Here is a 24,672-nt window from a genome sequence, read left to right on the forward strand (position 1 = left end):
GATACACAACTGGAGGACTGGAGCCAGATGTCTAGAAACTTGTCACCTCTTGGAGATATAGCAAGAGGAGAAGGGACCATAAAAATTCCAGCTCTGGAAGATACTTCCTGGGAAACTCTTCTAAGATACGTTCCCAGAGAAGCGGGGTGGGGATTAACATGTTGGTTCTTTGTTGGACTAAATCCACATCTAAATAACTCCCTTTATCTATTACTGTATGCCTGGAAGTATCTTAGATTCTGCTTCGACTAGTAATGGGTCAACCCGGAGAGGATTTTTTTTTAAAAAAAACTTTGCCGAGGGGACCCTGCAAAAATGTCTTAATATAGCAAGGAGCCAAGGGGAAGCTGAATGCTGGGGAGAAACTTCGACAACTACCAAGCCAGACACTGACTTTGTGTACCCAATCGAAGACAGTGAAGCTGCCTGCAAAAACTCCACAAAGCCCCAGTGGTCTATAGGCATAGGAAAGAGAGATAGCTGGGACAGAAGAACCAAGGAACTAATCCTCACCCTGGGTAACCGTAAACCTGGGTGGAAAATGGAGCTGGAGGCTGGGTCAAGGAGCCACCGGCAGATGACCAATTGAAATGGTATATAAATCGTCTCCTGAGGGAAGCCCTGGAGGACCTCAATGTGAGGGATGAACCAAGTCGCCAACGTGGGAGAGTGACTGAACCAGAAATTGAGGGAACCTGAGCCGTCACCCCTGATCCAACTGAGAATGATCAGGCATTGGAACAAGCTGGAGGACCAGCAGCCATACCAGGTACCCCACCCCTTGCCACCCCAGAGCAGGGGATTAACCCTGGCCAACCTAGAGACATACAACTGCAGAGAAAGTTCCCGCTCTTGGGGTAAAATTTGATGGGGACCCTCAAAAACTGGGATTGTTCCTGGCACAAGTCCTCACCTACATGCATGGGTGGAATTTCCTGACTCAGGAGGCCTGAGTGTGAGTCGTCATCCTGGCCCTAGAAGGTGCAGCAGCCAGATGGATGGTGACTCTCCACAATGTTAATGCCCCAGAACTGAGGAACCTTGATCAGTTCATGACAGCCCTACACCACCGCTTTGAAGACCCCCTCACTGGTAGAAAAGCCCGCGACCGCATTAGAGTTGTAAAGCAAGGCCATCTCCTGGTAGCTGAGTACACCGAGGAATTTTGTGACCTGGCCGGCCGAGTTGACTGGCCAGTTGATATCCTAATCTGTTGGTTCAAAGATGGACTCAAACCTGTACACTGCCTGCCTGGCTCGTGGGGCTCCAAACCTCCTGCATGAATGGTACCTGATGGCAGAGGAGGCAGAGATAGACATGACCCATAACCAGTACCACAATGGCAAAGTTTGGAGAAGATCCCCACCCCAGAGAAAGTAGGAATTTTTCAAACCCCAAACCATCATGACTCCAAGACCATCTGGCTTCTTTAAGTATGGAAAAGAATGCTGTTCAAAAACCCCTGCCAGAAAGCCAGACCACCCATTGGGGGGAAACCTGGAACATCCAGACCTCAAGGAAAAGAAATTGGCCTGAGAAGCCAACTAGCTGTGGGATTGCATTCCCCCTCAACCCAGAGGAAGAATCCCCAACACCCCGAGAAGACCTGAGCCAGTCAGAAAGCAATCCAGAAGATGACCCACTGATAAGCGACCCAATTGAACCAATCACTCTACCCCTAAGACTGTTTATCCCCAGCCGAGGGAAGGGGGAGGAAGTTGCAGTGTTATTGCATTTGGAATGCACCCAGTGCTTAATCTACCTCTCCCTAGCAGAGAAATTGGGAATCCAACTAAAGAAAATGGAAAATCCCATAACTTTCTGCCAATTAGATGGAACTATAGCGGGGGCAGCCAGCTAGTTTTGCTACAGAACCATTGAAAATAAGACTAGGGAACCATAGTGAGATGCTCACATTCATTGTAGCACCGGGAATGGAAGGGCCACTAGTCCTAGGTCTCACATGGCTACGGAAATGGAATCCAAAAATAAACTGGGAGAGAGGAATCGTACATTTCCAGAAACATGTTGCATTTGCAAACAGCCTAGAGGAAAGGAAAAGAAAGGGAACAGAGAACAGAAAACCAGCCAATCAGCCAGCTGAACCCATTAAGATCCCCAACAAGTACCAGGATTTAGATACGAGATACCAAGTATTTAATAAGGAGGCTTCTGATGAACTCCCACCCCATTGCACCACAGACTGCACCATTGAAATCCTACCAGGGGCTAAACTTCCAAAACCAAAAATGTACTGCGTGTCCCCAAGAGAACTAAACTCAGAGCATTTATCGATAAAAATCTAAAAAGGGGTTTCATAAAACCTACCCAACCAAAAGTAGCAGCTCCAGTGTTATTCCGCAAAAATAAAGATGGCTCAGCACGCTTGTGCGTTAATTACAAAAAATTGAATGCAATTTGCATAGAGAATATGTATCCACTCCCCCTCATGAAGGACATGTTAGCCCACCTCTCGAAAAGAATTTTTTTTTCAAAGTTAGACCTACGAGAGGCATATTACTGCATCAGAATAAGGAAAGGGGATGAGTGGAAGACGGCTTTTAACACCCCACTGGGATGCTACCAATTTATAGTGCTCCCTTTTGGATTACAAGGAGCATCTGCCGTATTCATGCAATTAATTAATGAGACTCTCCATGAATTTTTGTACAAAGGAGTTCTAGTTTATCTCGATATTTTAATCTACACTGAAACAAAAGAAGAACACATCAGGTTACTCCGAGCAGTTCTCACAAAACTAAATGCTAAACTGTATGCAAAACTCTCTAAATGTGAATTCCACCAAGAAAAAATTGACTACCTGGGATATAGAATATCCCCCGAGGGGATGGACCCACAAAAAGGAAAAGCTGTCATCAATTGGGAGCCGCCCCATACTTGCAAACAACTGCAAAGCTTCCTGGGTTTTGCAAACTTTTACCACCAGCTCATTCCAGCTTTTGTGAATATCGCCCTCCGCATCACAAACTTGTTAAAAACGAAAGGGAGGGAGAAACCCAAGCCAAGGCAACCCCTTACCTGGACAATGGAATGCCAAGTGGCATTCGAAAAACTTAAACAACTATTCTCAGCAGAACCAATCTTGGAACACACAGACCTTGAACAACCATTTGCCATCCAAGCATATGCTAGCAATGTAGCAGTTTGAGCAGTTCTACTCCAAAAGAATGAATGTGGACAGTTGCAACCATGTGCTTATAGTTCCAAGAAACTGACAGGAACCGAGCAAAGATGGGCCATATGGAGAAAGAGGCATATGCTGTGCGATGGGCACTCCTCACATGGAGACAGTTCCTAGAAGGGAACCAAATCCCCTTTGAAGTCTGGACTGATCATAAAAATCTAGAAGCCCTGAAAACTCCACAGAAAGTCTCAGAAAAACAGTAATATTTTCAATATTTTAATTTCACTCTCGAATATCTCCCGGGGGGGGGGATTTCTTGTCAGATGCACTGTCCAGGAAACCACATTACAACAGCAAAAAGAAGTTATAAAATCCATGATCCAACCAACCCAACTTGCAGCCAAAGTAATCACCCAGGCACAAGAGAAGAAAGAATCACTGACTGACAACGCAATGACTTCAATATTTAAGGAAGCACTACTTAAGGACGACTGGCTCCAGGCTAACAAAAACACTTGCTTACTCAAAGGTGGCCTAGCCTGGGTAGAAAACAAACTTTATGTCTCTGCCAGCCAGGGGCCTCATGAAACGTTGCCACAATTTAAAATAGCGGGACACTTTGGTTTTGTAAAAACCCTGCACCTCATCAAAAGACAATTTTGGTGGCCATCTCTCAAAAAGGACATTGAAAACTATGTTGCTAGTTGCCCCATCTGTGCTGCTGCAAAAAGAAGGCAAGGAAAACCTCCAGTGGCAGAACTTTCAGCACTCTGGAAAGAGATCTCTATGGACTTTATAGTGGAGCTCCCTGAAAGTGCAGGATATACTGTTATTTGGGTTGTAACTGATCTTTTTTCAACACAGGTTCATTTTGTACCATGCCAAAAGATCCCAACAGCCAAGGTCTTGGCAAAGATGCTTTTAATACACATTTATCGCCTTCAAGGTGCTCCCCAACTCATTATCTCAGATGGGATGTACAATTCATATCCACATTTTGGCGGGCATTTTTAAACCTATTAGGCTCCACGCAGGGATTGTTGTCATCAAATCACCCCCAGACTAACGGTGGATCTGAACGATCGAACAGTGTATTAGAACAATATTTAAGATTAATTAATTACCAACAGGACAATTGGACTGACCTCCTTCCTTTTGCAGAGGTAGCATACAACAACCGTCCACAGCAGCACTGGTTTCACCCCATTCCAGGTAGCCACAGACCAAGAATTCAACTCCATGCCAGAACTACCCACCAAGGAACCTGAAATTCCCTCCCTTAAGGAGTGGATTAATAATTTGCAAGCCACTTGGCCAGTGGCCAGACTAGCCTTACAAGAGGCTCAAGCTCAAGCAGACAAAAAATGTTGTGATCCTAAACCATTCAAAGTTGGGGATCGCGTATATTTGTCCACAAAATTCCTAAAATTGTTGCAACCCTCTAAGAAACTGGGACCTAAATTCATTGGGCCATTTTCCATCTCCATAATTATTAATCCTGTTATGGTAGAGCTTCTACTTCCCAAAACACTTAGACAGGTTCATCCAGTATTTCACTGTAGCCTACTCAAACCAGAGATCACTTTGAACCTTAGACCACCCCTTTTCACACCTCCAGCTCCCATTATGGTACACGGGGAACAACATTTTGAAATTAAAGATATCCTTGATTCGCGCACTCACTGTGGATCCACAGTGGCTTGGGAACATCTTCCTTCCTCAGCTTGAAAACACCTTCCTGCCTCAGAAAATGAGTGGGTAGCCAAACGATGTGTAAAAGCACCCACATTACTACGGAAGTTCCACCTGAAATACCCTCACAAACCATCCTAAGTTGTAAATGTAACACATGTTTTATGTCTTCCAGGTGGATTTATCATATTTTTGAGGAGGGCAGTATGTCAGATCCATGTTTCTGCCATTCTTCAATTGGGGAAGAAGAGGGGAGGGAGTTGGTACAAGTAACCCTTTTTGATGTAACCTGAATATATTAAATCTTGTATTGAATCTGTATAACTTGCACATGATACACATGATATCTCTTGGAGAGATAGCAAGAGGAGAAGGAACCAAAAAAATTCCAGCTCTGGAAGATACTCCCTGGGAAACTCTTCTAAGATATGTTCCCAGAGAAGGGGAGTGGGGAATTAACATGTTGGTTCTTTGTTGGACTAAATCCACATCTAAATAAGGGGAGGGGTTCTAACTCCCTTTATCTATTACTGTATGCCTGGAAGCATCTTAGATTCTGCTTTGACTAGTAATGGATTCACTTCCTTTCAATAAAGAATTCCTTTTGAAATACCTAGTTTTCAGAAGTTCATTCTTTTTGGTTGAAGGGAAAAGTCCATTGTTTACAGATCTGTTCTTTGAATATGGAGAGATGAAATTAAAAAATAAGATTCAGACCAAATATTAAGACATTTTTGACAGAGCATTAAGCTGTTTGCCTAAAACAGAGATGGGGAACTATGGTCCCTTTATGACTTTTGGACTTCAACTTCCAGAATTTCTCAGCCATCATAAGTCATAAAAGGGACATAGTTTCCCACCTCTGGCCCAAAACAATATTGTATCCCTCAAACAGGTTGAATAATCCCTGTTAAGAAAGGATTCTTACCCTTCCGGTTTGCCAGGCATCGGCGGCGGCGGGGATTCGCGACTGTGCGCGATCCCTGTTGCGCTAGCTGTCTTGGTGCCTCCGATCCTGATGGGTCTGGAGGATAAGGCTGCCCTGTAGAGGCAGCTGAAGATAGGGAGGATCTGGGAAGTGGTTAGGGGGTGTCGCAGACCCCCTCCTCACCCAGCATAACCTCCTTTTCTCAAGGCAGTGGAGCGGCGGTCAGTAATGGCCGCCACAAAGAAGCCGGCAGCTGGAAAAGATTGTGCTGGAGGAAGAAGGAGAAAGAAGAATCAGAAGTGAAAGTGCTGGCTGAGCCAGGAAAATAACAACTTTTAAAACCCTGGAAATGGAATTGCTTGAATTGCCTGAAAGATACATTGTATCCCTAAGAAGAGAAAAGCGGCGGAGAAAGCTGTCAAGGGAAAACTTTTTTTTCTTCACTCTCCCACCCCATAGAAATAGCAGATGGAGACTTGGAAAATATATCTGGGCACCGAAGGTAATTCAATTTGAAAGTTAAAGACATGGGATAAAGGATTTCTGGACATTGGATTTAACAACTTCAGAAATTGGAAAACCCGTATTTGAGGTATGGATTTCTGAGCGTTTAAAGGGAAATTGCTGTTGTAAGTGGGGGGAGAGGAAAAAAAATTTTTGGAGCAGAACTTGAAAAAGGAGGAGACTGCCTAGAACTGTAAAGAAAGATATATCTTTGATCAATCAGTAACCCCAGAAAGAGAAAGAGAAGAAAGAAAGAAAAAGTATTAAAAGAAATAGTTTATTTGGATCTCTTAGTGACTTTGGAAATTTTTGGAATTATTCTTGATTAAAAATACTTGGGTGGTTGTTTTTGAAGAAGTTTTTCTCTTCATGATGGCATTGCTTCTGGATGAACTAAAAATTCAATATAAAAAATATAAAAAAGAAGAGCAAGATGGAAAAGACACTTTGGGCACTCTTTTTCAATTTCTAGAAATGGCGGTATGCACTTATGAAAAACTGACTACACAGCAGAATGACTGGAATAAAGAAGAAGAAGAAGCCATCTTGGATGAACAATGGGTTTTCTTTGGGGAGGAAGAGGAAAAGAAAAAGGGGATTTTAAGGTTTGAGAAAACAGTCCAAAAAGAGAAAAATGAGATGAAAGGTGGATACAAGGTTAGAAAACAACAGAAAGGGGGTAAGCAGAAGAAGAAAAGGGAGGAGGAGAGACAATGGGGTAAAAAGGGTGAGGAGAAAAATAAACAAGAGAGAAAGGAGGGGATGAGAAGCCTTAATGGTGGGAAGCAAGATTTAAAGAAACAAAACCTATTTAGAGACAATGGGTAAATCTAATTGAAAAAGGGATTCTGGAAGGTACATAAGATTGTGTTTTTATATGTGTATTTAGAGTAAATTGTTTAAGATATAAATGAGTATCAATATATATGATTAGCTTTTTAATGGTATCGATGGTGGTTTATATGCTTTTATTTTGTAATTGTAGTGTTCTTGCTTTTCTTATAAAATTTATTGTGTAATTTTAGAATGTACTAATCAGAATCCCAATATAATGTGTTATATTAAGTATTATTAAGTTAGGGGAAAGAGTCAAAGGCGTCACTCCAATCAGTGTACAGGAGAAGTATATTTAAAGAGAAAAGATGAATGGATAACTGGAAAAGAACAGACAAAGAATGATAAGTATTATGAATTGTATTGAGATAAGATAAATAAAATAAAACTAAGAAAGATAAAAGAGGGAAGAAGCTATACAGGAAATTGAAAATGATAATAAGATATGGAATGATATATAAAGTAAATATGATTTTTGAATTTGCATCTGTGCGAAGAGTTTTAACCCGGGATCAAGCAGCTTTCAGAAAAGATGTTTTATGTTTTTTATGTTTTATGTCTTGTATGTTTTATGTCTTGTATGTTTTATGTCTTGTATGTTTGTGTATTGTTTTTGAAAGGCAAAAAATTTTAATTAGTAAGAAATATAATTTGGATAATAGAATGAAAAGGAGAAATTGGGATAAGATATGAAGTTGAGCAGATAATGTAAATATACATATTACAATTTGGAAATATTTTGTATGTTCTACTGGTTTTTCCAGAAAAGATCTTTTATGTTATTATGCCTTGATTGTCTGTGTATTGTTCTGTAAAGTTAATTAAAAAAAAATATTTTTTTTTAAAAAAAGGATTCTTACATAGAATTACACAACATCCATACAATTCCTTCCAGCTCATATATTTCATGATTCCACATTTGTAGTCAATTTATATTCATTTGCTCTTGAAATATTTTTAATTTCAGCTAAATGCAATAGTATGGCTCACAGAAGTCTTAATCAAAATGTCTTAGTTTGAATTTAAGAATATGCTCACATTGTCTTGCAGGCCTTGAAAGCAGATTTAGTACCCTATCTCCTAAAATTGCTTGAAGGTGTTGGCCTTGAGAATCTGGAAAACCCTTCAGCTACAAAAGCTCAAATTGTTAAAGCACTGAAATCAATGACTCGCAGTTTACAGTATGGAGAACAGGTAAAATCCCAAACATGTCTTAAATTCATTTTAGAGCACATGGAATAAGATGATTCATTGTAACATTTATTTTGAAAATACAAGTTCTTCTGACTGGTAAAGTTATAAAAACTAAGGTTTTGGTAAAATCAAAAATGACACTAAGCTAATTTCCATAAGTGAGCCCTCTCCAACGTGTACAGCAAATACAATTTTGTCTCTATTTTCCCACTTTTGTAGGTGAATGAAATCCTGTCTCAATCTTCTATATGGAGTGCCTTCAAAGATCAGAAACATGACTTGTTCATATCTGAAACTCAGACAGCAGGATACCTCACAGGTCAGTGTACATTTACAGTGAGGATTCCTTGTCTGTCTGTTCTTGAAAGATCACTTAATTGACTTCTAGTTGGTTTTCATGTAGAATTGTTAATGAAATTGCTACATAGTACAATACAGACTAAAGTGATGTTCCCATTCATCATTTCTTCTGAGGGTTTACATCTGAATAGATGATTATGAAAGCAGCAACAAATACTTGAAGGGTCTAAGGAATAAATATAAAGGTGACTTCCTTTCAAATCCATCTTTAATTCTCAAAGGATTACAAGATTATGTTTCAAACATCAGACCACAAAGCCTCAAAATGTGATAAAGTTATGCTTCACTTTTTGCTTCGAAGTGCTTTGCCATCTGTACTTCCCTTGCTTCCGGTTTCTTTTTCCTTCAGGTATCTCCTCTCCTTCCCTTCTATCTGGTAGCAGTCCCCTTCATCTCAGAAGTGGGCTTTAGATCTCCTTTGGCAGGCAGCTTGCTAAACTTCTCTCTTGCATTCACTAAAGCAGGTAGATACCATTTTGCTCAGTACATGTAGCCTCTGTGCTATCCCACAGATTATATGCTTACAAGGTCCATGATGTACCATTGTAGCAAACATAGGCTGTTTTAAATTGGTACAAAATGCTGTACTTGCTGCTGTGTTTTTGGGGTCATTGACTTCAGGGTGCCAAATTAAGGCTATCTAAATAAGAATTTTTATAATTATATTTGTTAAAACCTATTTTCAATTATGTCAAAACATTATCTAAAGAACGCTTGAAGATACATATGGGAAGGATGGAATTCTGAACTCTGATAGCAGACTGCTTATAATTAATCTAGCTAAAGGGATTTGGAAATAAAAACTGCCATGCCACAGATAAAACAAGTAATCTTAGTCTGGTCTGAACTGACCTAACAACATACTCAATATTGTGTTTTTTTTTTCTTCCTTGTGGAACAGGTCCTGGAGTTGCTGGCTACCTTACTGCAGGGAGGCCTTCATCTGTTATGCCCAATGTTCCACCTCCTGTAGATCATGAAGCTGGAGATATTGGCTAAGGGATATGAATGGCCTACACAAGGGACTCAAAGGCAAAGATTTATTGCTTTAAACTTTTAGAATAAATTTTGCCTGCCTTTCCCAATTTCAAAACAGTGTTATTCCTTTTTCTATGAATATTTTTTTTAGAAAATTTACAATTCTACTGCATTGTAACATAAGAAAGTACTTTGTGGATCAGCCTAAAAGAGTACACAAGATTTTTTTTCTTGCTGTACATAAGCACATTTATTTCTTTATATTTTTGTTTACAAGACTGTGAATTGAAACAATTTTCCTAGTATTTTGTATTATATGAACTAGCATGACTGAAGTTGAACTGCAGTCTCAAAGAATTGGCTAAATCATTTGATTCTCCCAAATTGCACTAGAAGTTTCTTTCTTCAATGCTTCAAGTTGGACTTGATCATCCTCTGAGAACTTGACTGGCTTGATGTTGTTTGTCTATATTCCCAATCATTAGCATAAATAAGATCCTTGTGTGTTTAACTGGATTTACCAAATCAAAAAACTAAAATACAGCAAAATGATATTTAAAAATTACATGGTATATAAAAGCATTGTGTCATTGTGATATGTTCTATACATTATTCAGTATATAAAACTTTCTATATTGAATGTACATTATACAAATCATTCATAAGTACATAAAATTTAAAAGAATAAAGGGAACCGAAAGCCTTGTTGAAACAAGCTTGTATTACTGTTTTATTTCTTGGTAAAGCTAAAAGGAAAATCAAATAGTTTTATGAATACTGATCTAAAATTGTATATTTTTTCTGTTAATACTGGCTCTGATGGCATGAGGTAAGACAGAATTATTCAGTTATTTTTCAGAGTTCTAGCTAGAAATCACAAGAACTGTCAACAACAGAGACAAAAACTGTTATGTTTTTACAAAACATAACTTGGGAATTGTAGGGGAAAAATTAGATCGGAATTTTCCTCCACTATATGCAGTTATATATGAGCAAATGGTTAACACTGTTTCAGCTCTTGTATGAGTGCCTATTAATCTTTTTGTGAAACTGACAACAAAGAAGCCCATGGATTGCAGTGTGTAATTAAATAAATGTATTTATTTTTAATAAATTTTATTCAGTTTCTATTAATTACATTCCTTAGTGCTTAATAAACATTGTGTTGTCTGGGTATTTAATTTGCTTAACAATACAAATGCAATTCTTACTCTCCACTCCTTTTTTCCAATCACTGGTAAATTAAATTCCAAGTTTGATAATATTCTATGTCTTCTTTCTGTTTGATTACACACACACACACACACAGACACACACACACATTTTTCTTTAACATAAAAACTCAAAATCTATATGAACAGCATGTTGTCTGAGTAGTTATTTTTGAACAACAAAAAAGATAATATAGATAACAATAATCACATAGTAATAGTAATATTAGCTTATCCATAATAGTAAACTTTCATTATATAATTAATCATTCTCTTAATCTCTTTAGTTTCTAACCTTTGTTTCTCTTAACCATTGATAAAACAAGTCCCATGTTAAAAAGTATTCTATTTCTTCCTTCTTTATTTTGAGTGTTAATCTATCCATCTTTGTGCATTCTAATTTTTTTATAACACTCATCTGTAGGGATCTCTTCATTTTTCCACTGTTGTGCAAAAAAAAAATCTCACTGCTGTTAACACATGTAAAATTAGATATGAATTCCCTTTATTATACTATTCTAGTAAAATACTCAACAAAAATATTTCTGATTTTAAATCAAATAGCAATAGCACTTAGACTTATATACTGCTTTATAGTGCTTTACAACCCTCTCTAAGTGGTTTGCAGAGTCAGCATTTTGCCCCCCTTTTGGGTCCTCCTTTTACTGACCTCAGAAGGATGGACGGCTGAGTCAACCTTGAGCCTGGTGATATTTAAGCTGCCAAATTGCCAGCAGCCAGTTGTGGTCAGAAGTAGCCTGCAGTACTGCTTTCTAACCACTGCGCTATCACAAATCCAAAATCTGGCAATCCAAACTCCCCTTTTACAGTCTTGTAGCATTTTCAATCTTATTCTTGCTCTTTTCCCTTGCCAAATGTATTTTAACATCATTTTATTTAGCTCCTCAAAGTAAATTTTTTCTAACTTTATCGGAATTGTTTGGAACAAAAATAATATTCTCAGTAAGTTATTCATTTTTATTACAACTATTCTTCCTACCATCAATAATTGCAAATATCTCAATTTCTCCAAATCTAGTTTAATTTGTTGCAACAGCTTAGAATAATTATCTTCTTTAATGGTTGTACAACTTGCTGTTAATTGAATTCTGAAGTATTTTACTTTATTAACTATCTGAATGTCTGTCTTCATCAATTCTTTTTTGTTTGTTTATCTGTAACATTTTGACTAGTATCCTAGTTTGCTCTTCATTATCAATACTGCAACTTTACCATATTCTTCCATATGTTTTTTTATTAATTTGTGTCCAGTTCAGAGGTGGGATTCAGCCGTTTTGGACTGGTTCGAGTGAACCAGTTGTTACAATTTTGCGCAGTTCGGATAACAAATTGCACCACTGGCTGGCACCATCTACCCTGCCCCCTCCCAGTCACTTCTCCTGCCTTGGCCGGTGCCTAGAGTCATGCCCGAGACGTAACTGCTGTTCTCTGGTTCCCTCACCTTGATCACACAGCCCAGCTGATCTCTGCCTGGTGAGTCTCCCTTTGTTTCGCACCCAGATGCCTCCCAGCCTGCTTGCCTGCCTTCCCTGCTGCCTTCTCACCCAGTACCCATGACCCAGCCTGCTGACATGCCTTCCCATGCGATTCTTGCAGCCCAGCCTGCTTGCCTGCCTTCCCTGCTGCCTTCCCCTGTGGTGCCCATGGCCCAGGTGCTTGCCTGCCCTCTTTGCGGGGACGGAAGCAGCTGCGCTGCCGCTGCCTTTCATTGGGACGCATGGAACGAGACAGACCACCTCTTGCCATCTTTTCTCCCCACCATCGCCGGGCATGGCAGGGCTTCCTGCCCATTGCTTAGCCATCCCACTACCTCAATGCAATTTGGGAGTGTGGCAGATGGAGTGTGAGAGAAAAAGTATTCCTGCTTGACTACCAGGCCAACTGGTTTCTTCCAGATAGCTCTTGCTCTGTCTTTCAGTGTCAGCCATTAAAGACAAGGTTTTTATTGGCAGAAGAGCTTTCTCCACCCACCATTGCTCAGATGTTCTCACTTTCCCAAATAACCCAAGCATTTCTTTGCCCACCTGATTTCCAGCTCCATTGTCGCGTGCAGGGAAACTAAAGCTTGTGTGGGGCTAAAAACATTTCAATCAATTCCAACTTCTCATTTTAAAAAAGATCTCATGAAGTTGGAATTAATGAGTGAATTTTTTTTAGCCCCACACAAACTTTTCTTTCCCTGCACATGATGGCGAGGAACACAATGGAGCTGGAAATCAGGTAGGCAAAGAAATATTTGAGAGAAGTGAGGGCATCTGGATGGTGGAGGGTGAAGGAAAGCTCCGTCATGCAGGGCTGCAAAGGTGAAATGGGCAATGGAGCGGCTGGCGTGAGGTAAGGAGGCCACTTTCCCCCTCTTCTCCCTACTCCTCCTTCCCACATGCTGGTTGTTCCAGTTCCTTTTTACATTTCAGTTGGTGGCTCTGTTGGCAACGAACAAAATAACCCCATCGCATTGCGTCTCCTGCCAAGCATGCCCAGCCATGTGTAGCCTTTCCTTCGCCCATGTGTTTTCCACCATTTCCCGCTTGCCTTTCTTCCCCAGAAGGTAGGCTGCTTGTGACCGTTTCCCGCCATTTCCCAGTTGTCTCTGAATGCTCTCCTCTCAGGCCTCTTGCCGATGGCTTCCCAAGCACTTCTTCATGTAGCATTGAGCTCCTTGGCTTTTGAAATCCAGTGCCGCTTCTCTAACTGCTGAGCCCGAGCAGCTGATCCAAGAGTGATGGATTTCAAAAGCCAAGGATATCAGTGCTACAAGGAGAAGTGCTTCCTCGCCATTGACAAATATCACAGGGCATTGCTGGACCTGAAGGGGCTGTTGCTGGTCCAGGAAGACTCTGAGGATGCCACCACTTCGACTGCCTCCTCCACAGGGGCTATCGGCCTGGCAAACATGGATGAGCATCAAAATCTACTGTTACAACAGCCTGGCAGGTATAGGGTGGTCACTTTGGTGAGGTTTTGTCCCAAGGTGGGTGGGAAAGGGGTGGGAGAATGGTGAAGGGGGAAGATTAATTTTTTAAATAGATTAGAAAAAAATGAGGGACTTTTGAGGAGAAAGCCCTGCACATTTGTGGTGTTGGAATGGACTATATGGCAACTCATGGTGATCCTATAGATTTTAGATTTTATATCTTGGAAACTTTTGGAACTATTCACTTTTGGTGACTGAAAGTAAAAGGTATTTAATGGCAGTAGTTAGAAGTACCTTAGAATTGAAAACTATTTTTGGCAACAATGCTTAATGAAAATAAAAACATTGGACCCTGTTTCCACACAATTACTGTATTTTCCAATTATTTAAATAAGCTCATGTGATAACTTATCCTACAAACTCTTCATGTTGACCATTTTGATAGGCTCCAAATTTGCAGAAAGGGTCCTCTAAGATTGGGGATTGGTATAATTACCTGATAATGCCCTTTCTATCTACGCTGCAAGAAAGTCCAGGAATGGGTTAAGCTCCTCTGTCAGATCCATGTATCTGCCATTCTTCAATGGAAGAAGAAGGGGGGAGGGAAGTTGGTATAAGTAATCCTTTTTGATGTAACCTGAATATATTAAATCTTATATTGAATCTGTATAACTTGCACATGATACACAACTGGAGGACTGAAGCCAGATGTCTAGAAACTTGTCACCTCTTGAAGAGACAGCAAGGGCAGAAGGGACCATAAAAATTCCAGCTCCGGAAGATAAGCCCCGAGAAACTCTTCAAAAGATTGTTCCCAAAGAAGGGGAGGGGGAAATTAACATGTTGGGTCTTTGCCAAAATGCACATCAAGATAAGGGGAAGGGTCCTAACTTCCCTTATCTACCACTGCATGCCTGGGAGCCATTAGAATTTGCTTTGAATCCTGCTGGAATCATCTCATTTCAATAAAGAATTCCTTTTGAAACATCCAGTGATCAGAAGTTCATTCTTTTCAGTTGAATGGGAAAAATCCAGAAGCTGACATCCTCTTCCTGGCGTCATAGAGCTGAGTCTGCCACTATAAAAAAGCCAGCCCTGGCTGGCCCACCCATCTTTTAGGTGAGGATACTTGACAGATGTAATGTGTCTCTGGAAGATAAGCAAGAAATTAATTTCACCCCTCCCCAACCATCAAAACCAGATGTATAGGGTGGGGCTGGACTCTCTTGCAGCCTAGATAGAAAGGGCATTCTCAGGTAATGATACCAATGCCCATTCTCATCCATGCTGCCTTGAGAGTCCAGGAATGGGACATATCAAAGCCTGCATGTCCATGGGAGGGGCAATGCCTGTGCCAGTCACTCCCACTAAGGAACCACCTGTTGAAGCGCCCTCCGACCAAACGATGCCTGGGCTGAGGCAAATGAATCCAGGCGATAACGCCATATAAATGGCAAAGGCAAAGCCCAGGTAGCCACTCTGCAGATCTCCTCCAGCAACACTTGAGCAGACCAGGTGGCCAAAGTAGCCACACTCCTAGTGGAGTGAGCAGTGACATGTCTGAGGACTGGCATGGACAAAGTTTGGTATGCCTTGGATATACAATCTCTAATCTCCTATTGTCGATGAAGTCACCTTGTTCCCCAGAGTAGTTATGAAACAACACAAACATGGCTTCAGATTTTCGAAAGGCTGCTGTCCGTTTGATGTAAATTCAGAGGGCCCACCTCACATCCAGCACCTGTGTTTCAATTCATGTTGTGGTCAGGGGCAAAAGTCTTGTCACAACAAAAGTCACAACATCTTGCACCCAGTGAAACCAAGTGTTTATCTTAGGGACAAATGTGAGGTCTAACCTAAGAACTACCCTGTTGTGATGGAAAAGACACAGGTCCTGTCGTACCAAAAGTGCCACTAATTTCAACACTCCTTGCCGAGGTAATGGCCAATAAAAATTCTACTTTGAGGGACAGCATTTGTAGAGATACAGATCTGAGGGGCTCAGAAGGGGGCCTCATTAGAGCTTGTAAAACTTTAGATAAATCCCAAGTGGGAAACCTATGTACAACAGGAGGTTGAAGGTTAGATGCCCCCCTTAGGAACCTGCACACCGAAGGGGATGGGACAGAAGCATATCCCTCCCAGGATAGAACAGAGGAGAGAGCCGCTACCTGGCAGTGAAGCGTGTTTAGGATCAGTCCCTTGTCTAAGCCACCTTGTAGGAACATTAGCACCCCTGTCACAGAAGCAGAAGAGGGGGCTCTGGACGAAGGAATGCACAGGGGCAGAAGGCCCTCCAAGTCGCATCGTAGATGCACATAGTAGATGGCTTTCGGGAAGCTTGTATGGTGTCAATCACCCTGTCAGGAAAGTTGGAAGCCCTCATAGATTGCTGCTCAAGCACCAAACGGTGAACCACTGGGGGTTTGGGCAAAAGTATTGCCCCCTGCTGCAGGGAGATCCTGGAAGTTGGGATCTTCCATGGCTGACAGGTAAACCACAGACAGGTTTACTAGATCTGCGAACCAGGGTCTCCTGGGCCAATGGGGCGCCAGGAGAATTAGCTCTGCCTTTTCCTCCAACAACTTCCAAATTATATCTGGAATAATGGGAAGAGGGGGAAAAGAGTAGAGGAGACCCAGAGGCCAGGCGCTCCACTCCCTGGGTTGGAAACCTGGTGAAGAACCTACCCACCTGGGCATTCTGAGGGGTGGCAAAGAGGTCTACGGATGGAGGACTGAATCGGCATGACAAGTCCCAAAACAGAGAGGGTTAGAGACTCCATTCTGCCTGGTCCACTGTGGACTGACTCAACCAGTCGGCCTGGAAATTGTCGACCCCCGATATATGATCCGCCCACATCCCCAGGTGCTCTGCCTCTCTCAAGGCCCTGGACCTGGTCCCCCCTTGCTTGTTGACATGGACCTTTGCAACCACATTGTCCATCATGACTAGCACATGGTGACCAGCCACCCTGTTCCAGAAGTGTTTCAGGGCTAGGAAAATAGCCCTGAGCTCCAGCCAATTTCTTTCTGCCTGTGACCAACAAACCTGGGCTATTTCTTCCTCCAGATGGGCCCCCCAACTGTGGAGATTGGCATCTGTGGTGAGCCAGATCCTGTCTGGCTTCTTGAATGTAAGACTCCTCTCTAGGGCCATGCAAAGGACCGAAGGACCTGAGAAGGAACCTGTACCCTTAAGGTAGAATGGCTGGTTCCTACCCATTGAAAGGGGAGCAAGAACCATTGGAGTTCCCGGGCATGGAGATGGGCCTACAGGGTGAGTCCAATGCAGGAGATCTTTCCCAGGATCTGGGATAGTAGAGACAATGGGACAGTGCTCTGACTCTGATTCTAAAGGATGCAACTGTGAAGGCCCTCCCCTCGATCTGGGGAGAGAAACACCTCAAAGAGTGACATATCTATAATCGTCCCGAGGTGAAGCAACCTGGTCGTCAATGAAAGGTGATTTTTCCTTAGGTTGATTGAGAACCTGTGGTCACATAGGCTCTGCAGTGTGATGTGAAGGTTGCAATGAGCTGAGTGGATCAACTACGACTGGATGAGTATGTCGTCCAGGTAGCACTGGACCCTCACTGGAATGGTGTGAAGCAACGCTGCCAAAGCTGCCACGACTTTCATGAAGATCCTTGGGGCTGATGAGAGACCAAAGGTGTTGTAGAGCGGCGGAGACACGAGACTGAAGCCAGAGCGAACGTTTTAAGGCTTTATTCAGCTGAATAAAGGGTTGCCGCGTCTGCCTGGCCAACACGGCAGATCAGCTGGCGGCAACAGCTGATGCCGTCTGATAGCTCCCTTTTATAGCCGGCTGTCAGACGGCTCAGCCAATGGGACCGTTCGGCGCTCCCGCTTGAACGACGGACCTGGTTGGGGACTCCAACCAGTCCTATAGACACAACACTCCTTTCCCCCGGCCAGGAGCATGCGTAGTCCCGCAAGTATGTTGGTTGCCTGCGATGGCGGCTGGACCGCCGCAGCTCAGGCAGGTTGCTGGCTGGAACAAAGTCCTCAGTCCCCGGGAGCGTTTCAGAGGCCGTTGGTGAGCGTGCTCGGTCGGCGTGGTCCATCTGTAGGTTGGGTAAGCCTTCCTGCTCGGTCTGTCTTTGGCGCGTCGTTTGGTCGGGGCGGTAGACCGGGGCCTGCTGGAAACTTTCGTTGTCGGAGGGGCGAGTCGGACCCTGCAGGGAACTCTCGGCTGGGTAGGTTGGGCCTTGCAGGGGGGTCTCGTCGTCGTCGTGGTAGAGCGGGTCCTGCAGGGAGTCTTTGGTGCTGGATGGCTGGACTGGGTAGACCGGGTCGCTTGGTTGGTTAAGGAACCCCTCAGCTGCGCCTCTCCATCGCCTCCTTAGCTGATCCACATGTTCTGCGCCACAGGCGTCCATCTTCCAAGAGGACTCTGTAAGATCTTGGCCCTGCATTGACACAACCTGCCCAGGTACCCACAGAGGGTCCCCTGCATAATTCCTGGCATAGACCAGGTCACGCAGGGCGAAATCCCTGACCAAGCTGTCAGATCCAATAGGGGTATCTGGGCAGTAATGAGGGTGCAGCCTGTCCAGGGTGGTCCTAAGGCGTCTCCCCATTAAAAGTTCTGCAGGAGATTTATTTGTGGTGGTGCATGGGGTTGTGTGTTGGCTAAGAAGGTATCGTGACAGTTTGGAGTGCCAGTTTTCCTGGCCAAACCTAGCAAGTGCCTCTTTACTGACCTGACTGCCCTCTCCGCCATCCCGTTGCTAGCTGGGTGAAAAGGGGCTGTGAGGATGTGTCTGATACCCAAGTTGGCAATGAACATGCTAAACTCACAAGATGTGAACTGGGGGCCATTGTCAGACACCAGCGTGTCAGGGAGCCCATGGGTAACAAACAAACGAGTCAGGGCCTTAACAATTGCTTGAGTGGTTGTTGAAGGTAGTAGGGCCAAGTCTATCCACTTGGAATATGAGTCTACTACAACCAAGAAGGTCCTTCCATGTACTGGCCCAGCCAGGTCAATGTGCAGGCGAGACCAAGGTCCCCCAGCACTTTCCCACCTAGTAGGAGCAGCTGCTGGTGGGGCGGGTCTGGTTGCTTGGCAAGGTTGGCACGAGCTAACCCAGGTGGAGATTTGGGCATCCATGCCTGGCCACCAAACGTAGCTGCGGGCCAGGGCCTTCATCCTTACGATGCCCGGATGGCCCTCGTGAAGGACCTTTAGAATGGGAACACGGAGAGTGGCTGGGATGACCACCCTTGTCCCCCACAACAGACAACCCTGTAGGTTTGACAATTCCTGCTTGCATATCTTGTAAGGAGTGAAGTCAGGAGTGTATTGTGTTTCCGGCCACCCCCTTCCCACCCAGTCCAGAACCTGGGCAATTACCCTGTCTTTTTTTGAATGCGTTGCAATGTTTTCAGCTGTAACAGGCAGTTTAAGTTCATTTATTTCAAAGATGGAATGGATAGGTGCTGGGTCTTCGACTGGAACAGGTAGGGGGCAGCGACTAAGGGCATCAGCATGACTTAAGTTTTTCCAGGGCGATGCACCAATTTAAACGAGTAAGCGGCTAGGAACAAGGTCCACCTGGTCATTCTAGGTGATAGTACCTGTGGGGTTTGTTTGTCCCCTGACAAAAGCCCCAGAAGTGGTTTATGGTCAGTTATGAGTTCAAAATGGTGCCCAAATAGGAATTCGTGAAACTTTTTTACTGCAGCCACTGCAGCCAAGGCCTCCTTATCTATTTGGCTGTAGTTTCTTTCTGCAGCAGAGAAAGTCCTAGAGAAGAAGGCAATTGGTGCCTCAGAACCATTTGGGAGCCTGTGGCTTAGGACTGCCCCAATACCAAAAGGGGATGCATCAGCTGCCAGGACCAGGGGAAGTTGTTGATTAAATTGGATTAAAACTGCATCAGATGTAAGTAAGGATTTGACTGAGTTGAAAGCTTGGGCTTCCTTGGTCCCCAATGCCAAGGGGATTCTTTGTCTAACAGTCTGTGTAAGGGCTCTGCAATGGATGCTTTATGAGGAAGAAATGAAGCGTAAAAGTTCAATAGCCCCAGGAAGGCTTGGAGCTCCGTCTTGTTGGTTGGTGTGGGTGCCTCGTGGATAGTCCTGACCTTTGATTCGATTGGGTGAATGCCAGAGGCATCAATCCTATACCCCAGAAAGTCCACTTGCTTAGTGGCGATGGTGCACTTCTCACGTTTGAGTTTGAGGCCATGCTGCCTAAACCTGTCTAGGACTGCTCTGACCCTTTGTATGAGCTGAGTCCTGTTAAGGGCTGAAACTAAAATGTCATCGAAGTACGGGACAACCCCTGGGAGACCTTGGAGAATCCTTTCCATAAGGGACTGGAAAATACCTGGGGCTACACTAACACCAAATTGAAGGCATTTGCATTTAAACGCCCCCCTATGAGTGACTATGGTTTGAAGCTCAGCTGTCTGATCATCAACAGGGAACTGCTGGTATGCCTGGGACATGTCTAATTTTGCAAAGATGGTGCCGGGTTCGAAAGAGTGTAATAAGTGTTGGATCACAGGGACAGGGTATGCGCTGACCTGCAGATAACGATTGAGGGTGGTCTTGTAGTCAGTGCAGATTCTCACGCTGCCATCTTTCTTGAGTGGGGTGACTATGGGGGTCTCCCATTTTGCAAAATCAGTTGGCTCTAAGACCCCTTGCTTAAGTAGCTTATCTAATTCCAGATCTAGCTTTGGGCGGATGGCAAAGGGAACTCTGCGTGGCTTGAGGCGAAGGGGAATTGCCTGGGGGTCTACAGTGAAGGAGATGGGGGTGCCAGAATAACAGCCCAACTCGCTGCTAAAAACATCAGGATAGTCTTTAAATAGGGTGTCTACGTCTGAGGTTGAGACAGCATGGATCCCAGTTATGCTAAGGCCGAGGTAGGGGAACCAATCTAGTCCCAGCAGACTTGGGAGGGCACCATTAACAACCACCAAAGGCAAATGGCCTTTAAAACCTTGGAACTGAACTAAAAACTTGCCTTTCCGAGGACAGGAATGTTCTTGCCCTGGTAGTCTCGCAGGGACAGGTGGCACTTCTGTAGCTTCTTTTTTGACAGCCTTGGGTGGATCTTCTTCAGGGTCTCCCAGGAGATGATTGAAAGCGCAGATCCTGTGTCCACCTCCATCCTGCAAGGCTTACCTTCTAGGAAAACAAAAATACTTATTTTATTAGGGGTTCTGGAAATGTGATCTGCGTGGTAGCAAGTATAGCAGTCCTCCACTTGCCTTTGAAAATTAGCAGTAGGTTGAGGTTTCTGAGGGAAGGTTCGCCCTGCTAGGCAGACCCTAGCTAGGTGGCCTTTTTTTTGACAGTTTAAACAAATTGCATTCCTGAACCTGCAGGATGCTCTAGTGTGGGAACCTCCACAGCCTGGGCAAAAGGGAGGCTGTTTGGGGGTGAAGTTGTTTCTTTGCCCTACTCCTTCTTGTGAAGGTTTTAGTTGCCTGAGGCGGTTTATGTCTGTAGTGCCTATGGGATCTTCTTCAAGGGAGACTTCTTCAGAGTGAATAGTGGTGCTGCTGGGTCTAATAGGAGCCCCTTGTATTTCTGCTGCTGATTGAGCAGAGAGTTCAGCAGCTTGAGCTTCCTCTATAGCTAAAGCTAACGTTAAGTCCTTTTTGGCTAGTAAGCGTCTTTGAAGCCTGAGGTCCCTAACTCCACAGACAATCTGATCTAGTAGCATGTCTTCCAGATAGTCTCTGAATCCACACTGTAAGGCAGCTGATCTCAGAGCTGCCATATACTCTCTAATTGACTCCCCTCAGTCTGCTTCCTAGTTCTGAAGGCATGTCTTCTAGTTATCTGGGAGGGCTTAGGTGAGTAGTGATTGGTAAGAACCTCTAGGAGTTCTTCCCAAGAGAGATTCCTGACAGAGCGAGGGGCGACTAGTGCTGTAGCGGTGTCAAAAACCGCAGCCCCACAGTAACTAAGGAAGAAGGCTTTTTTCCTGAGCTCAGCAGCGTCTGTTAGACTGATAGTGTTGCAGCAATCACGTTTTCAATGCAGAACAAGAGACCACGAGAGATGGAAGAATACAGGTTTATTTGCGCAAAGCGTTCAGAGCATTAACATGACAAATTCTGAACCCCCCCCCCATATGCTGGGGTTAGTTCCTTTATACCTTATGATTATTCCAGCCCAAGCCTGGGCGTTCATCTATGACCTATTTACCAAATATGGATTGTATGCTTACAAAATACATAAAAACATATTTTTCCTGGGAACAGAACATAACAAAGAGGATGTGGTAAAGAAGACAGGATGTTTGTAAGTATATGTTATCTTTTACCGTTATCTTACACCTTCAGATGTTCTTCCATGACCTTTCCTTGTTTGCAGCTTTCTTGTTCTCAACTTTAGGTACATCGTTACTTCCTCTAAATATATTTCTTAATTATTCAGCGTAATACAGACAGAGCTGCTTTCTGTCCTTATGACTTTTATATTAGATAGTTATAGTATGCTCAGGAGCTAGCTAACTTATATAAAATGGATCCCTTTTCTGGTCCTTCTTCATTCCCCCCTTTGAAACTTCACCTAAATCGAGAGATTAATGTGTAGTTTCATTTTCCCGGGAAGGAGGACATAGTGGAAGGAGTTCCTCGTAGATACCTATAGGTTCCCGCACCAAGAGGGCCATTAGCTTTTCGGTAGTTGCCTTTTCAACTAACAACGAGACAGAGCTGGAAACAGTACGTATCAAGAGGGGTATCACACATGGCAAGATGACACAAGCCCCAACCAGGATGCCTACAAACACAATGATGGCCTGAAAGCCTGGAAATTTCGGAAACCAGGAGCTAAACATTTCTCCAAGATTGAATCCCTTCCACTTTTGGATGGGGACATGGGCCAATGCTTGCATTCGCCTGATACTTTGTTCAACAATTTCACCAACATCGTCAAACTCAAGGCAGCAATTGGAGAAATTGAATTTCCCACATACCCCACCTTCTGTCGCCAGGAGATAATCTAGTGCCAACCGGTTTTGGTAAATGGCGTCCCTGAATTTCCTCTGTTGGGTGGCTAAAGTATGCAAAGCGTGGGCAGATTCGTTCGTCAACAACTCAAGAACCGCCTGCAATCTAATAATGCAGTTGAGCATATATATAGGGGTACGATATCCCTCTTGATACGTACTGCCCAGGATGCAGGGTCGTAATATTGGACGACCCTCTCCGGCGGCCACTCATTGTCCTTCCAATTACCTATTTTGTAATCAGCCTGCAATTTTCTACTGCGCCAGAGATCAGCATGAACAGTTTGGGGTATGTCTAATGGCATCATGAAGAAAGAAGGGTTTATAACTCCCAAAGTGCAAGCACCTCTCCAATTGGAGGGAAGGGAGCTATAGGCCACTTCACCACATATCCAATGTACCCCAGGGGGAGCCTCCATGATATTTTCTAAAGAAATGTGATCTGCCCAAAAATGGTTGGTGTTGTTAGGCCAATAGTTCCAAGATCTCGTGGCAAGATTCCACTTGTGGACCTCTAAACAATCTGTTTCCCCTATCAGGGGACCTTCCCCTTCTGTATTGGCCAGACACCAATGAGCAACAATGGGATTGGATAATTCCCAGCGTGAATGGGATTGGTGTGGGGGCATTGCTGTGAGGTTATATGGTATGGAATAATTCCATTCTTGAGCCGCCCATGGCCACTGATCGCCTATCTTAGTTCCCCCACAAATATAACAATTCGTAACATTAAATGTATGAGCTATTGTGGAAGCTAGCTCTAGGAAAAGATTAGGTGCATCTTGCGAAGGCTGAAATTCTATATCAACCTCCTGCCAGAATTCAGAGAAGTATCTTGAGTGCGATTTAGTGGCATATTGTCGAGTCTCAACTGACAGGTGGATAATACCTCCTGGATCAGTCCCTTTTGCATACATCCGGATCCCCAATGTCGGGCCGTATCTTTGTATAAGTATTTGAGGATTGGGAATTGTGATGTTTACCCAATTACAATTGTAAAGTGTACAGTCATCGGATTGGAGGGCCCGTGAGATAGAGATGGTTGTTCCCTTACCTGAATCTGTATAGGTGGCCCAGAGAACACATCCCCAATAAGGGCAGAACCTTTCGCCTACATTGCTACTACAGTCCCACTTTCCACTATTGCCAGGGTGTTTATATGGACAGATATAAATATCTGATTCGGAGTATGTTCTATGCCACGATAGAGAGATCCCACAGGAAGTGGGCCACTGAGCTATCTTACAGATGTCAAACAATATAGTAGCGGGACTACTTGGCGTGCGAATCCTTGTTTGGGCAATTATAGGACCATTTTGATCTCCCTGACTTCTAACGACCAGCCAGGTCTGGGCCGGTTGCACCCTTGGATCATAACATTCATTTTTATAGGGACAAACAGAATACCAGGTATCATTGTAACAACATGGAACGGGGGTACTTGAACATCTATAATGGGTATGATATACCAGGGTAGTCCGGATTTCCCTTCCCCTCAACACCGTTTTTAGACATACTGTGCAATTGTTGGGGCACAGAGGGGTATGGGATAGTTTAGGGAGGATCACTCCCACCTTCTTATTCTGGCCTCGATGGCCAGGGAACCTGGGGTTCTTTGGTGGTGGCTGGGTTTGATGTTCCCTAGGATTCTTCCAAAATGGGGTAGGCACTGCTTTGTCATTTACATAACAAACCAAGCCCTGCTTCCCCCGACAACGATTGACAAATATCTCAACCCTCATTACCCCTGTGCATTTAGTGCCATTACAAGAGGTCGGAGGAGACCATGTGGTATGTTTACATTGTGGCAGGGTGAAGTCTGTGCACATTGTGGGCTTTCCTACCCTATAGTTAAGACCCCCCTTTCCATCCTTACATTCCACATGGG

At 43.6% G+C, this 24,672-nt stretch overlaps 2 protein-coding genes across 7 annotated transcripts in view; one reads left to right on the forward strand and one right to left on the reverse strand.

Annotated features, from left to right (window-relative positions):
* Positions 1-10,350, forward strand: part of DNAJC13 (DnaJ heat shock protein family (Hsp40) member C13) — a 151,803-nt gene extending 141,453 nt beyond the window's left edge. For 5 of the 6 annotated variants that reach the window (XM_087916707.1, XM_087916708.1, XM_087916709.1 and 2 more), the window contains 3 exons: positions 8,154-8,297; positions 8,517-8,616; positions 9,559-10,350. In XM_087916707.1, coding sequence (XP_087772833.1) covers positions 8,154-8,297; positions 8,517-8,616; positions 9,559-9,656 — 342 coding nt within the window. In that variant the 3' untranslated portion in view covers positions 9,657-10,350. Of the gene's footprint in view, positions 1-8,153; positions 8,298-8,516; positions 8,617-9,006; positions 9,122-9,558 lie in introns of all 6 variants that reach the window. The other variant, XR_015740156.1, reaches the window with a different exon arrangement.
* Positions 10,351-16,177: 5,827 nt separating this feature from the next.
* On the reverse strand, positions 16,178-22,125 carry LOC113449329 (uncharacterized). The gene is made up of 10 exons (XM_087917158.1): positions 22,106-22,125; positions 21,562-21,776; positions 21,288-21,526; positions 20,810-21,203; positions 19,161-19,195; positions 18,588-19,052; positions 18,304-18,462; positions 17,753-18,228; positions 17,003-17,169; positions 16,178-16,380 (listed from the first exon to the last, which is right to left on the reverse strand). Exons 1-10 carry the CDS (start codon positions 22,123-22,125, stop codon positions 16,178-16,180), a joined length of 2,373 nt encoding a protein of 790 aa, XP_087773284.1.
* Between the last annotated feature and the right edge of the window lie 2,547 nt (positions 22,126-24,672).

The sequence above is a fragment of the Pseudonaja textilis genome, chromosome Z, assembly GCF_049901715.1.
Source record: "Pseudonaja textilis isolate UNSWEBS1 chromosome Z, rPseTex1.2, whole genome shotgun sequence".
NCBI classification, from domain to species: domain Eukaryota; kingdom Metazoa; phylum Chordata; class Lepidosauria; order Squamata; family Elapidae; genus Pseudonaja; species Pseudonaja textilis.

What these genes read in the sequence shown, in the direction of transcription:
- LOC113449329 (XM_087917158.1), bottom strand. Translation starts at nt 22,125, where the DNA reads ATGGAAGAACATCTGAAGGT. An exon ending in TAGGAAGCAGACTGAGGGGA is followed by an intron (nt 21,527 to 21,561) that starts GTCAATTAGAGA and finishes CTCTGAGATCAG; the next exon opens with CTGCCTTACAGTGTGGATTC. An exon ending in CTTGTGAGTTTAGCATGTTC is followed by an intron (nt 18,463 to 18,587) that starts ATTGCCAACTTG and finishes GAAAACTGGCAC; the next exon opens with TCCAAACTGTCACGATACCT.